The 16,002-nt window shown below is 42.2% G+C and overlaps 1 protein-coding gene across 2 annotated transcripts; it reads right to left on the reverse strand.

Annotated features, from left to right (window-relative positions):
• Positions 1 to 5,087: 5,087 nt before the first annotated feature.
• b3galnt2 (beta-1,3-N-acetylgalactosaminyltransferase 2) lies at positions 5,088 to 12,796 on the reverse strand. 2 transcript variants are annotated; one of them, XM_085369462.1, is made up of 12 exons: positions 12,688 to 12,796; positions 12,011 to 12,137; positions 11,498 to 11,598; positions 9,438 to 9,631; positions 9,089 to 9,184; positions 7,995 to 8,105; positions 7,799 to 7,877; positions 7,134 to 7,317; positions 6,674 to 6,799; positions 6,319 to 6,478; positions 6,182 to 6,238; positions 5,088 to 5,225 (listed from the first exon to the last, which is right to left on the reverse strand). In XM_085369462.1, the coding sequence occupies exons 1-12, from the start codon at positions 12,794 to 12,796 to the stop codon at positions 5,088 to 5,090; spliced, it is 1,482 nt and encodes a 493-aa protein (XP_085225588.1). The 2 variants fall into 2 exon arrangements, with proteins under 2 accessions (XP_085225588.1, XP_085225587.1); XM_085369461.1 differs by having other exon boundaries at positions 9,438 to 9,637.
• Between the last annotated feature and the right edge of the window lie 3,206 nt (positions 12,797 to 16,002).

A 16,002-nucleotide genomic window follows, 5' to 3' on the forward strand; every position in this document is an offset into this window, starting at 1 on the left:
GTATGATCTAGATAACCAGCCTTGTGAATAATACGCAGTGCTCGTTTCTGGGGATAAAGAGGAGCAACAAAGTGCTCACTTGTTTCCGCATGCAATCACTGTAGCTTATATAAATCTGTCTTCTGAGCTCGACATGGCCATGTGCAGATACGGCGCTGTCTGAAGGGAACAGAGACACCGGGGTCATTTCTGCTTTGATTTGAAGATTACACATAACGACAGATATCCAGTCTTACAAACTGGGGCAAGAGGTGGGGTTTAAAAATAAATGTAGCGTTCATCAGGTAGGTGAAGTCTACAAACATGCTTTTGAGCTACATTACATGACTCGCAGGGAGCAAAAGTCATCCTCTAAAGCGCAGAGTTTCTTTTAGAAATCCATCAAGTGCAATCCTAAACAGAAGGAGAGCCCATTTAATGCTGAACTGAGGGGGAGAAACTATTCACTGAGCTGACATCGTGGCATTTCTTGCACACATGGCGTCACATCAGGTTACATTAAATGACTGAGTGGTTTCCAAGAATCTCATCATCATCAGACCAATGAGCTAATTCACGATCCTCTTAAGACAGAATGACTGTCAGTAATGGTTCAGTAATGGCTCTACTAATTATCTCTCACAAACACTATCACGGTAAATCTGCCGCGTTACTGCAGCAGGGGTCAAGTGGGCTTATGAAACTCGCGATTCACTCGGCATTTCCACGGCTTTATCAATGTAATGGATTAGCTGGACGACGCCCTCCACCCGATGTGTCACACACGTCTCACAGCTGCGCTCTGCAAATGTTTGGAAAAAGAAGAGAGAAAAAAAAAAAGGTGGGGGGGGCAGTCATAACCTCGCCAGGCTGAGACGCTGTAGAAGCCATGGAAATCAGAGAGAGACGTGAGCGCGGTTTCAAATTGGGAATGAAACCGTTGCCCCATTAGGACATAGTTGTGCATCTAATAATATCTCCTCATTCCTGCGAATCAGAGTCGGGCAGAAATGCTGGTTTTGGAATGCCGGGTGTCATGAATAAATGATTTCCCCCTCGTTTTAGTGCACAGAGAGGAGGAAGAGGAGGCTGATTGACAGAAATGTGTAATGCTTTGCGAGGAAAGTCTAAGAATCTGGAGATGTTTGAATAAGTATGCAGATGCATGGCTCTCAGCACAGTGTAAGCTCCTGAGATCTGAGACAGCTGTGCCTCATCTGAATCCAGGCGAGTTCAGTTTAAAACAACAGGTAGGTTTTAATATAGTCTCTAATGTAGGTAAAATCAGATACACTGCTACATGATTCCAAATCTGTCTGCTTAAAGGGTCATTTTGTTATTTTGGATGTGACAAAGTGTAATTAGCTGTACTTGCAGGTTCTCAGTCATCCAGGTCAAGGTGGTCTAAAGAGCTTTAAAAAAAAAAAAAAAAAAAAAAAAAGAGACAACTGGACTTCTTGAAGTTTGTTTTATCCAACGGGCTCCTTTAACTCCAATAGCAAATGTTGAAGGGTCATGAATATTGAACCCACAGACCCACTGATCATGTGATGTGAGTAATCACACGAGCCAAGGTGTGAAAAACAAAAGGCACTGGTTATTACTGTCACCGGGGATTAATGTTGGAATGAATTGTAATTACTTACCATTTCAAATTCCATATCAACATCTTTTATTTTTGCCTTTTGTTCATGGCCTCACAGTTTGGAGTAAAATCTTTTTCAAATTAAAACACATTTGCTGATGATGAGATCAACCCAGATACCCACTGCACTCATGGTGTCACCAAATGTAGCATTTAAATGCTAATGTTACACCTCAATATTTCTGCTTTTGCAGGTGATACTCCACAAACTACTGCTGTTGCTGACCATGCCCAACCCTTTATGAGCACAGTGCACCCATCTTCTGATGGCTGCTTTCATCATGGATCACTCCATGTCACAAATATTCTCAGACTGGTTTCAGATGGCCTCCAGAGTAATAAGATCTCAATCCAATAGAGCACCTCTGGGATGTGGTGGAACAGGACAGGTGAAGCTGTCAAATATGCAGCAAATGGGTGATGTTATAAAGTCGATATGGACCAACATTTATTAGAATGTTTCCAGAACCTAGCTGGATCTGCCATGAAGAATTAAAGCAATTCCGAAAGCAGGGTGCAGCTTTGTACTCGTAAAGCTCCAATGATGTACATGGAGACTGTAGATAATAGAAACATGTATAGCTGAAATAAATTAAAATAGGCAGATACATTAAAAGGAAAATAATCAGCAGTTAGTTTGGATAAAAGTAATCAATGAAATGACTGAAAGTAGCAGGTCAAGAGTTGAAATAGCCAAAAATAATGAACCAACATTAAAATTCTGACCTGCTGAAGCATCAGTATTAAGAGTCCAAATATACCCAAAGCAACATAAAAACTTCAGCTGCAAGGAAAAATATTGTAACAATTCTGTAACTGTGTGAAATTGTAGGTATAAACTCAGACTGGCCTGTGTGGGTTTCCTCAGAGGGGAAAAAAAAGAAATCTTTAAATTGCTCAAGCAAAAATTAAGTGTCTGCCAAACCCATCCCGAAAATGAGACTCAGATTTGTAATGTCAACACATTCTCGTATTCACTCTGCACCACAAGAAGATGAGTTTTTGGAAGAGGTGAGACTAACGATGAAAAGGATTTTATAAATACAATTAACTCCAGCGCCCAACTTCCTTCTATTTTCTCTGAGCAGCGCTTGTCACAGTCTAAACGGATGATTGCACTTTCATGGCAAAATATTAATAGAGTGAAAGAAGTCAGTAGTTCAGGGAATTGTACTCTTGTCGTCACTTAGAAAAGATTACATACACGCTTGAGGGCATAGAACAATTCAGAACGTGTGGGGTCTATTAATATCAAACGTATGAATGAATCACAGATTCTGGGTCAATTAGATGAGCTGAGATCTTTTCGTTCCGCTCGTTTTACTGCTGTGGCACTTTTACACTTTGGCTTCTTTAGCCTTTAAGCGTCCAGCCTTGAGAGCGTATATGTTCACAAGTATTGATCGCTCGGAAAAACAAGGAATTCTTAAGTAGTGTTCCCCCTAGACGACATCACTTTGTACCTTCTATCTCTTGCTTAAGCCCAAACAGGAGCTCATCTTCCCTCCAAATATGAGGAAGTTCATAATTACACGTTATTCTGAAAACTAACAGTGGCAAACGTAACGGAAGAAAACACTCAGGAAATACGGCCGAGCTGTTAAATTATTATAATAATAGAAAAGCCTGAGGAGATTTAAAGTGTAATACATAACTGCAATCTGACAGTAAACACGGAACAATTTGTTTCACACGATGACAGATTCTGGTGAGGACAGGACTCGAATAAAAGGATTCAGAGGAGATGAAGAATATCTCTAGAGCTAATAATTTAAACATTTTGCATGAGTATCCCTCCAGCGCTCATCAAAGTTTAGACAAATTTAATAACTTCTTCCCCTAAAGAATCATCGGCACGGAAAGCAGAAGTGACCTTTTTTTCCCCCTCCCGTCAGTGTGTCATTTCCACGCTTCTCCCAGTTCACAATGAAGGGCTTCGATGTGAATCAGCGAGAAAGGCTGATGGGGCGGAAAACGCCGCGCTTATCTATGCTGGAGAGTGGAACAGATGCGGGTATGACTTTGTTATCATGCTGGATGCTGCTCAGTGAAAGAGAGGAGGCGAAAGGATACGATGGGAGGGAGGAGGAGGAGGGTGGTTAGGAGAAGAAGAGGAATGCCTGCTCGAATGTCAAGTTAAGTGCAGGAACAGATTTCTTGGCAGGTGGGACGGGCCTAAATAAAACAAACGACTCAAACTGTCCTCCATTAATAAAACATTCAGCATCATCTTTCATTATTTACCCCAAAAAATAAATTAATTAAAAAAGAAAGAAAATATACAGGGAGGAAATCTAATTGTGGGGACTCAGCATCAATCACATGGCTAAACAAACAGATCCCCCTAAAAGAAGCATGTGTCCAAAGAAGCCTTGGTCTTATCGATTACATGAAAACACTGATCAGTTTGGTGCCAACACATCCTCTGCTTCAAAACTCCAGCGCTGTTACTCTTTTAGGAGAAGAATAGGATTCCTGTTCCTTTTTAAGTGGGGAAAAAAAGGACCTGTGTGGTCCGTATCCAGTGTGGACTGAGCACAGCAGCATCAGCAGCGCCCCCAAGTTTACTGCGTTCATCGTTCCCAAAATAAACAACAAGTGAGCCATTAATCTCTCTTAAATGTTCTTTATTACCTTTGAGGAGGCTTTCATAAAACCGTGTTAAACGAGTGAGTCTATTCCACAGTCGCTCCAACTGCTTTGTCAAGTTCCCCAAAAAAATCTGTTAATATCACAAGTGTTAACATAGGTACAGTATGACGCCTAACAAATACAGTAAGGCCACATCACTATCTGCACAATAACAATTACAGTACAAACTGTGTGTGCGTCTGTGAGAAAGCCCATCATAAACCTACAAACAGTAAAGAAGATGAAAAGCTTCAGACAATAAATTTACAAAACATAGCAATGCAGAGGAATCATCGTTAAAACGCCATCAAATATCTGCATTAAACCAAAAAAAGGTTCAGCTCTGTCTCCAGAGTACCAACAATTAGAATAAAGTACTCAGTCTCACAGCAATCACCCTGAACATGATGACCTTCACACGCTGGTATTGCACATGGTTCTTGTACCATCCCTGACAGTTACATTAATAAAGCATCTTTTCATCTGCAGTCTTCCCACATTTTGACATTTTCAAATTTAATAACCGACTTCATGATACAAATACCGGCAGGATGCTACAGCTAAAGGTGAGGTCTTTTTTTCTTTAAGCTGCAAATGGTTTATGTTGTTAATATTACGAACCTGCAAAGTTTGACATTATTTTCCCTACAGAGTGTCCCACATTTCCAAATCTAAGTGTTTTTTTTTTATAATATAATAATCATAATTCTAGTAACTGACAATGGCTCAGTTTAGTGTTTTAAGAAAAAAATATTACAGAAAATGACCTGACAGCTAGTGTCGAGTGCATTTTACCCACAGTGTCACGTAGTGAGTGTAGTGTGAACCACATTCAGTGGTCCCAGGGGCATCCACAGGGGTCTCCACAGGCTCTTTTCCTATCCCACAGAACATGCAGCTCCTTGGCCGTGTGCTGGGGGGACGACAGCATGTCCAGGTAGCACTCCTTCTCGCACAGCCAGCCGGGATCCTGGCAACAGGAAGGGGAATAAAATTTATTTAATTATGAGACGGACGCTGGGTCACATTTCTCTCGGGTTAAATTGGCAGTATTTTATTTTGATATGCTCCAGGTTACAAACATTAAACCAGTTAACACAATTACGCCTTTAAACTGCGACTCCACTAGCAAAGCTTTTTTGCCGCATGCTCGTAATAAAAATGTTAAGCTGTAAAGCAAACCGCACATTGAATTACTGGTAAGAGAAAAACAATCATAAATGTTCATGCCTCTTTGCTGCACTTTTTTTCTCCACAGAAATCAAATTGTACGTGCTTAGAAGACTAAAAAACTCAAGGGTGAGAGGGGGTTTTATCATTTCAGTTCACATTTTTATTTCACGTTGTGTCTTTTGCTTGCAGAGCCTATTAGTGAGATGCTAAAGTTTGGCTAATGAAGCTCAGAGGACCAATAGTGAGTACAAAAGAGTGCAGTTTTCTTTTTGTTACGCAGTATGTAGCTTGCCTCCACCAGTGTGTGAATGTGAGAGTGAATGAATAGTGGCATTGTAAAGCGCTTTGGGTGCCTTGAAAAGCGCTATATAAATCCAATCCATTATTATTATTTGTTTTTCTCTTTGTCTGACATTGTTTAACAGCTCTAAGTCATATAAAAAAACAAAACAATGTGTTAATACACAGTATCTTATCAATATTGCTGTAAATTTAAGTACCATTTATATTTACAGCTTGAATTCAGCTGCCATTTATATTCTAAGAAAAATGTACACATTAAACACATTCATATCTGTACCTTTCTAACATTTCTTAATGCCAGACGCTGACCTTTATCAGTCTGACGTTGATAAGGGAAAGTGAAAGCACTGGGCTAAGTTGTATTTTATGCCAGTGTTAGACTGATAATAAAGCAAAACAAATCATTTATGTTTTACTAAAGCTGGCAGTTCATACCATTCAGCTTCTCACCTGATATTTCTGAGGCCCAACAGCTGCCATCCATATCCCCATGCTCACATCCTCTCCCTGCAACGAGACATCCAGGATGGGCTGCTCACGTTATGATCATGAACGTCGGACGCTCTTATTTAGCATTCGTACTCTACCTGGTAGGCCCTCAGTTTCTCTGCATTGTTGGCAAGCCACTGGACCAGGTCACGAGAGACCACATAGCCAGAGCCGCAGGCAAACGCCGGGTAGGCTGGACTCGCGTACTCCAGCTCCTGCCACTTCCCAATGCGATCCACTGCCCAGCTCTGCCTGAAACTGGGTCAGGATGGCAGAGACATCATCATCAAATACAGTCTCCATTTCAGGTGACCTATCAGCTTTTTAACCGTGCACAGCGTTCCCGTTTCTTCGCTCCAAAACTCAGCTGACAGCGCACTGAAGTTAAACTGTAAGCACAAGTGGACACAAAGTATACGCTGTCAACAGTACCGGACGCCGAACTGTACTTACTTCCCCCACCAGAAATTGCTGCGTTTGAGACCCTTGTGGTCAATCTTCATTAATACAGAGTCCACGTCGATGTAACAATCATCATCCGTCTTCAGCAGTAGATTAAAGTCAGCGTTTCCCACAGACCTGCCGGAGAGGGAATATGCAGCCTTAATTAAAGCCCACCCTCTGATTTTATACAATATCCCAGAGTGGATTTACTTTCAAATACCAGCGAGCATGAAGGGCAGGAGGTCTGCAAATAAGTATAACACTTATCACATCACAGCTTAAGACCACTCTGTGTATTTTGCTTTATCTGATGACTCAGAACTCTACTTCTTGACTGAGCGACTGCAGTCGTGATTTTAACAGTGAGACATTTTGAGGCGTCGGCACACTTTCATTTCAGGTTGCTGATTTCCTCAGAGGGCCCAGGCAATTTGGAGACAGAGAATCGAGTCATTAGCACTTGGCATACCATTTATAGAACTGAAGCAGTTTGGAAGGCACGTTCCTGTAGGTGTCTACCACATCTACGAACACCATGTCGCCATGCCTGAGGCTTTCCTCCTGCAAAGTGGCATCCTCCTCCCTTAGCCTGGAGGCATGGTGCTCCATCCTGGCTGGGCGGCCCCGCAGGAGCTCTGACAGACCGTCTCCATCTGACGCAGAGTGAGGAAAACATTCGGGGTAATCAGAGAAAAAGTTGTAATAGTTTTTGTGCAAATATTATATTTATTCAGCCCAAATTTTTTAATAACCTAAGGCGCTTGAGGTATAATAACTTTAATTACCATCGAGTAAAACGATATGAAAAAATGATAACGTTTGGCACAATGGACCATTAGTTCGGTTCTTCAGAGATGCTGAATGATGGATTTAATTTTGTTTTGCACAGATTTACACCAAATCTGCTCTTAAGATTCAAAATGCAAACACATGTAGGTAAAATCAATACTGGAACAGCCGGGTGTTGAGGCTATGAAAATGCTATTTTCTATTTGGAACATATACAAAAAGCCTGCAGCACGGTGAGCGGTGTTTTTCGAGCTCTTACATCTGGTCTGTTTTTAAAAATGTGGCTTTGATCACACAATTATCATATAAAAAAAAGTGCAAAGTTTATTCTGCTGCAGGACTAACCATAGATAGTAAATGTGAAGCCTCCAGCCAAACCAGGAAATCCAAGAGCACTTCTATGAGGCAATATCCCCTCTGCAATCTGCAACTCCAAGAAAAAGAGCAAAAAAAAAAAGTTTTAAGTTATTGGAAACTTGAAAGAGGAATGAGAGTGCGTTATTCATATATCTCCTTCTAGATACTGTGTGCGAACACATACAGAAGAGATCTTTAGGACGCCTCCTCCATCACTGAGCTGCACGGAGGAGGAGTTGACTGTGGTCAGTGCGGCAGAGTCGAGACTCTCCCAGACGAGCGTCCCCTCAAACCCCTGGAATAAAGACAGATGTTATGGGTGTGCTGTCCAACGCCATCTCATCTGAATGATGTAATTAGCTACCATCAAGGACACTGCAGACTTGGAAACTTTAGAGTGGATTACATTATGCTTCGCTACAATGTTAATGAAAGATTAATTTAACATCCCCTGAACCTAGCCTCTGCTGCAGCGATGTACCGGTGTACTCTTGTACCCCTGACATCACCGCCAGGCGTACGTGCAGACACGGGGACGGCTTTCGCTTGGCGGTGCGTGTTAAAGCCAGGACATCGTGAGCATCAAACACTTTTTTATGCACTGATGTGTTGCTTTTCTGCATCAGTTCAGGTTGGGGATGTTTACTTATTCAAAGGTAAACATCAAATTCAGTGCGAGGTCACCGTTATATAAATATAAGAGGACAAAATGAAGCGAGGCTCTCCAAAATTTGGCTCTCCAAACAGATACTTATTCTATTTAACATCAACCTCAGTGAGTGAGCTCATACACATGAATGCCTTCATGTGTCCTCCTCTGATTTGGGGGGTTAACCTCTTTAAATCTGCATGTGGCACCCATTCACATTAATGATAAATCCCTTCTGTTAAATAAATTTATAAACTCCTGAACTTCCATAAGTCTCGTGTGTTTTTCTCTTTTCGTCTCCTCCACAGTTATCAACCCAAGCAGAGCTAATGAAAACAACCCAAAGATCCCTAGTTTGATTCCAGGAGGAGACACAAATCCCTTTGTGGCTGCATCAAGAAAATCCAGGTTAAAAAATAAATTAAAACAAATCTGTCAAATCAAATATGCAGAGCTACCTGCTGTAGTGACCTGTTGTGAATAAGAGCAGCTGAAAGTAGCTTTCTAGTACTTAAAAAAAATAGAATAAACTAAAACAGCTTCTGAAGACTTATATTCCCGACTGGAGGACTTTTACTCCATTTTTCTTTAGTCGTGGCTACAGCTCAGAGGATCAGCGACAAACTGACCTTCGGCAGGATGAACTGCTCCACTGGTTTGTACCACATCCAGTTCACCAAGGTCCCCGTGCTAATGGAGCTGAAGCGAGCAGTAACCACAGCCTCCTGAAGAAGAAAGTGCAAAAAAAGAAATATTCAAACTTTTTATCCATAAAGAATTCACAGAGATGCCGTCCTCCATACTGAACACAGCCACACACTGCTCTGTCAACAGCAGGACTCTAAAATGAGCTGAAGTTTGTTCAACAAACAGCAGCAGCACAGAGTCCTCCAGCTGCCCTCGGGCTGCGTTTCTACCGAGCTCCACAGAAACGCAGCATACGCGATGCATTATGCTCACAGGCCAAAGCCACGTTACCTCCTGGTCCAGCTGGAGAAGCTTCACCGTCACGTTGCTCTGAAGCTCGGCTCGGGTCCCGCTGGGAAACACCCCTAGCCGGGTTATCACCACCGGGTGGAGCACCTTGAAGTCCAGGGCGATGGCAGACACGTCGGAGGGGGCGAGCAGCGAGGGATCAGACACTGTCACAATCTCCATCTCTCCGTCCCGGCCTGCCGCTGGGACACAGAGAGGGCAGCGAGTCACTGCACAAGCACACATGAAATTTATTACAATCCCAACATGCTGACTATCTTTCTTTTTTTCTCCTAGTGATGAAGAGACGAGAGAAAGCATTCGGAAAAAACGGCGGACTCTGGGAAAGCTACACCATCAGCACTTTGAGGAGCCGCTTCTTCAGGACGGCTGTCTTCAAAGCGAGCCCCTGCTTGTGAGCGTGCTCTCTTAATTACAAAAGAGCAGTTTATTACCCGAGAGATCAATGAAAAGATCGAGGCTGTTAAAGCGAAGCTGCGAAGCCCCCCCCCCACCCCCGCCCCGCTTTCACTTTATGTGCAGTCTACACAACTTCTACAGCTCCTTCCAAAATAAAGACAATTAGAGGCGAAGAGGAGCAGAGGTTTTATCACGCCAAACGCTTCTCACGTTAGCTGAATGGGACTGAGCCGCAGGATTGTGCTACCACTAAGAGACAATAGACAAATCATTTTGATCGATGCTTTATTCCCCGGAAACATGACAAAAATGTGATTATCAAACTATCATACATTTTTATCATTACATTTCTGTCGCTAAGGGTGTTTATGGGCAATTACTTCAATATCAAGCACCAACTATAGGCTGCATTGGGCATGGCTCATTAAATAGATCATAAATCAAACCATTATTTTTATTACTGGCTAGTGGATGAACATTCAGTCTAAAAAAAAGAATAAGTACATAAATAAATAACACACACAAAAAAAAGAACTCAGTGTCTTTAAAGTGCTTGTTTTCTGTAATAGTTCAGAATTCAAAGGCAAAGACAAAAATCTTTAATTACATGTCAATCAGTCCATTCATCTCATGCTGTAGTGTTTATATCAGCTCTGAAATCTCAAAACCTTCAAACATCATTAAATATCTCACTATTTCTCCTGGATTCAAAGCGTACACACACACACACACACCTTCTGCCGGCTGCAGGATTACTGCTCTGAGAAGCTAATTAGCATTCACCTTATTGTAGTCCAAAAAAAAAAAAAAAAAAAAAAAAAAAATCGCTGTGATGAACGCAGAGCAAACAAACACATTTCAGCGCCACAATTAATTGTCCACTTAACGCGCGCTTTGACCTGAATCCTGCGTCAGGTACCCCGACTGTGCTTAAAAAGCTGCCACTGCCTCTTTCTCTTCCAATCACACGGAGCATCACGCGCACCCAAAGCCTGCCTGCCATTCTGAAGCAAATCACGTCAACAACCAACAGCCATTAACGCAGTGGAGGGCAAGAGAAAGGGCTGGGGAACAAAAAAAGAAATAAATAAATATATATGTAACGCATTGCCATGACCCCAAAGGCCACTGTGTGAAAAGCCCATTCTGATGAGCTGTAATTATGTTTCCATGAAGGCAGCTTAACGCCAGTAAAAGTGGAGAAAGCCGGCTCAAGTGGACGGGCTCGGCGAAGGCGACAGACGTTAACAATTACTGCCAATGTTCAAAACTGACTGCGAGGGAGTTAAATTATTTCATATAGTGTCTGCTCTTTGTGCAGCTCTACTTTTCTAAGTGTTAAGCAGTTCTAGTTACCCCACCTCCTCTTCCCTCAGCCCTGCAGCAGTGAGCATTTCTGCTTTGGCCTTAGATATACAAAAGGAAGAGAAAGTTGTCCTTGAGCTGTGGGAACACATGAATAAAAAGGTGTTTCACTCTTTTTCTCAACAGCCATTCTTCTCATTCTCTCGACTCCTCTGCTGTTATCCTGCCTCCGCTCCCCTTTGACGACCGTGCACGCAAGCAACAGATTGCCGAGAGAATTAGAGCTGCAGTCAGATGCCTCTCCCCTCTTTTGCTTTTCTATTTTCCCCCTCTTTTACCTGGCTCGGTGAAGTTCAGGAGGGAGCAGGAGTAAGGATCTTCTCGGTCATCCTCTGGTATAGGACACCCATGTTCCCCCACGATAAACTTCACCCCCACTCTGGATGAGAGAAAACAACAAAAAAATATGTAACAACACCACAAACACTGTGACATATCCCCCCGTTTGTGCAATATTCGGCTACAAGATTTCTAAAGCTTGTCCATCTATCCACCCTGCGTTGCCATGGTTACCGGGGGGTTGCTTAAAGGCCATCACACCTTATCTGTGCTCGGATCGCTCAATGAGAAGGAAATGGACAAAGAGGAAGAATGAAAGAACAATATTGGCCGCTGGTCAGGTAAAGATAAAAGGCTTGATGGGGCTGTCAGTTATTTGCTGCCAGCTGCTGCTGGCTTCACCCCCCCTCCCTTTCTCTCTACTATATGAATTTGACATGGTGAGAAAAAGAAAGGCAAGACAAATCAAAACAAACAGAAAAGCTGTGAAGTTGAAGGTCCAGCCTGCTGACCTGTGCTGGAAGTGGGGGTGGTGTCTGAGGTATCCCAGCCAGGTCTCTCTTATCGCCTGTCGCAGTTCATAATGATGTCTTGCTGACAGCACCCCCACCAAAACTTCATAGAAAGGTAATGGCTCATCTGCATTGGAGACAGACATTTCACTGAAGATGACCTCACACAACAGCAGAGTACTCAAAATGTAAGGGCAGATGTAACATATGGATAAAAAAAGAAATCTAACCAGACCTGTTTTCCTCTCATACTCAGTTTGCGGTGACTTACTGCGATGCACCCCGTGAAGATTAATGTCCTCGTGCATTAAAAGGTAGTTAGTCTACACTGATCTGATGGTGAAGCCGCTTCACACAGCCAGCGTGAGGGCTGATAATGAGTGATAACCCGCTTCAAGCAGCCACGGAGCACAGTAGTTGCACTGTAACACGGCGAGGGACTATCCCAGCAACGCCCCGCACTATTCAAATGTTACATTCACCTCTTTTTCCTCCGTAAAACACACATTAGAAAACACTCATTACAGTCACTGCCGTTAACTACCTGTCCACACACACACACTAACTAGCAAACTACCACACCGGGGCGGTAAAGGCAAAGTTAACCAGCCGCTCGAAAGGAAAAAAAGTTGCGAAGCTGAGGAGGTAAAAGCCCGGGGTAGTGGCTAAAAAAGTACCCGAGTATGTGTTGTTGTCCAGCGGGGCGGAGGAGGGTCGTTGTGCCAACCACAAGTGCACCAGGACGGCGACAGCACAGGGAAGCAGAAAGAGCGCTAGCCTCCGCATGGACGGAGCCCTTCATTCAGCCGGAGCAGCCTTCAGCTTTAGCGGCGCGGAGCCTGCCTACCTTCCTCGAGCCGCACGGTGCTGCGCGGTGTGAGCTGCTCCGTGTGTGCGCTTCATTTCAGCTCCGCAGCTCTCCGCCGGGCTTTCACCACTGCCTCATGTCTGCCTCCGCTGCTCGATGAGCGAGACCAATGGGAGACGAGGAGCCCTACCGCGGTGCACTCTGGGAGGTGAAGTTCAACCCTGTAGCCAATCGAACGAGCCTTAAACTTGATATAGCAGTTCTCTAGGTTAATAATAAAAATAATAAATCATACAAATGTATGTTCTGGTCCTTTCTCAGCTTAATAAAATTACTTTTATTCTTTTGACATAGCTTCATTATTATCAATATTATTATTTGTAGGATTAATAGTAATAGTATTTAAAAAATATTAAGTATTACATTACTTTTTAAAACTCTAGCTAGTGAAATAAAACTATAAAGTACATGTATCTAGTACATTTACTTAGCTAGACTAGCATGGAAAAAAAGATGCAAATTAGAGTGACAAATACTGGATATTTAGGGCCAAAAAAAAAAAGTTTTTATGTGATACAGTGGTCCGGTTCCCTTTCCTCCATCATACTGTGTACAAAGATAAATGTGTTGACAACAGCAGGCAACACTTTCTAGCATTTAATGTGTCTCCATTAAAAATAAATCAGCCTCGTGCTGTTTTATTTTCCACTCAAATCATATTAAAGTCAAGAGTATGTTAATTTAAGTATGTTCACTAAATATTTTATCCCATGTCCCTAAAACAAATGAAACGCTAAAACACTAAAGGTGCGTCCCATCCCATGATTATCACATAAAGACATGTCAGTTTGGTAGGTTTGTTTTCCTTTACTCCACACAGTAAAGTGAGGAAAACACTGTAAGCAAAGACAAAAAGTAACATATGAATCATTTCATCCTCTCTAAACCCAGGTGATGTGTTCTAGCATTAAGAGCGCAACTTTATCAAAAGCTGTTCCCCTGTGCTGCACATAAATCATTTAAATGGAATCTTTTGTGCATGGAGACGAACGCTTGAGGAGGATTTCTTTTGACTCGGAGAGCACCAGTGTTTTCCCGGAGGAGGAGGAATGGATCACCCCACTAAAGAAAAAAAAACAAACAAGCCCTCTATAGTGCTTGTAAACATTTTATTTGTATTGATTTTAATGGAATTCCAGCATTTCACAAGTGCCATTTCAGAGACCTTACTGCCCCTCGGAGTGAAAAAATAATGTGACGGGGAAACACTGCAATGTGCTGCATGTCAGTGCCCTGAGCAGAATTCATTGAGAAGCTGCTGCAGAACACCATGCTGTGCCTGTAGATGAATAATCTTATCAGGAATTATTACTATTCTGGTAGACTTTGGGGGCCTCACTGCTCAATTTGGAAAATTGCTCCAGTGCAGATATCCAATATTAGATAACCCTCTGCCCCAGGGATAATTACTTTCCTGTGCATTATATAATTCTTTTTGGACTCTTATTCATAGATCTACTCATTAGGATGATTTAGTTCTCTCCCCGCAACACATTATTCATTTGAAAGGAAAAGGCTATTCATAGCATGTTCAGGGGTCCTTGAAACCCATCCAAACATCCCGCAATGCTGTGGCTTCTCCAGCCCTCGTCTATCAGAGTCTGCTTATTTATATGTGGAGTTCATACTCTATTTATACTATTCCAACTTGTGTTTCTCATCTTTTCCCACTCAGGAATCACTGTACTTTCCCTCCACATCTATAAAAGTTTCTTTTTATCCAGTCAGGTCCCACATGGGAACAATGTGCCTGCAATGATGCAGGGACCTAATTTTAGGGGGGGTTTTTTTGGGTACACCATTTGTCTTCTCAATAGCGCATATCGTTTCCACAAGCAAAAGGATTTTTCTTAACTTTGATGTAGCCATGACCAACAACTAAATTTAAGCAATATAATTGCCAAGAGATTTAAGGTGTAGATTGACAGAGATCAAGATTATTCAGATTGTGGAAAAACAAAAGCGTTTCAACTTTAGAAACCAGAAGCGTATTCATGGAGGAGCCCATCATTCACTGTAAGATGCTGACTGAGAAACTTTGCCTCTCACTGGGGTTTAAATGTGAAATAAATGTAGATAATCCACAGCACAGCTGGTCCCAAGCCTTAAAAAAAAAAAAAACAAAGAAAAGAAAAACTATAACACTGACTACTTCTTAATTACATCCTAGCCCTTTGGGATCAACCGGGCGAAGAAAAAAAAAAAAAAATCAATAAGAGATACCAGTATTCACCTTCTCAGTGTCATTCATCAAAACTGTCAGTGCTGTGCATTAAATCATAACTGCTGTCTCTCATAATATCAACACGCAAGAGTTGATTTCCTTGTTTGTCCAAAAAAAAAAAAAAAAAAAAAAAAAAGACCAATTCTGCCTCTGACCCGATCATCAGACCATGAAGTGCAGTGAAAAGTGGCTAAAAATAAAATAACCACTATCAACTAAATTAGGTGGAAAGTTGTAATTTTGGCCTATTCCCCCAGTGAGGATGTAAATGGATGCATGGATGGAGACATGAAGGAGCAACAGCAGACAACGTGAATGCTGATGTCAGCCGCTGATACCTCGAATCATAAAAATCGAGGCCGTTCTTCGTGCAAACTGTGCTGTCACCCAGCACATGTAATGCCCTCCCGCTTTAGATTTGCAGAATAGAAGGCAAACTGGCCAAGGCTGAACTGAATCGTAATCCTTTTCTTTTTTTAAAAAACACAAGAGTGCATCCAGATGGCCCATGGTTCAGCTCAGCCACAGGAGGTCTCCAATACACACCGAAACACGATGTTCCTCTGCGAGACCCAGAACGATTTGCAGCATGTTGTCGGTGTGATCAGACAGATGCCAGAAAGAGAGAAAAATACTGAAGACACAGCACACTGTGGGTTGCCGTTTTCTTTTAATTCATTTGATCCGTCAAAGGATTTTTACAAAGTCTGCTATGTAAATGCTATTTATTCCCCCCCCAAAACAATACCACCATTCATGAATACAGCTGCACGTTGTTGACATATCCGGACTCCAGGGAGATTATTATGTGCAGAGTAGCACCCAGAAAAGTCAATGAACAGGCAATATTTCATATACTAGTTCTGTTATAAATAGAAATAAATCCATGCAATATTCATC

The sequence above is a fragment of the Diplotaxodon limnothrissa genome, linkage group LG13 (genome assembly GCF_057381915.1).
Source record: "Diplotaxodon limnothrissa isolate DT_005_m linkage group LG13, D_limnothrissa_male_GT1.1, whole genome shotgun sequence".
Classification (NCBI taxonomy): Eukaryota; Metazoa; Chordata; class Actinopteri; order Cichliformes; family Cichlidae; genus Diplotaxodon; species Diplotaxodon limnothrissa.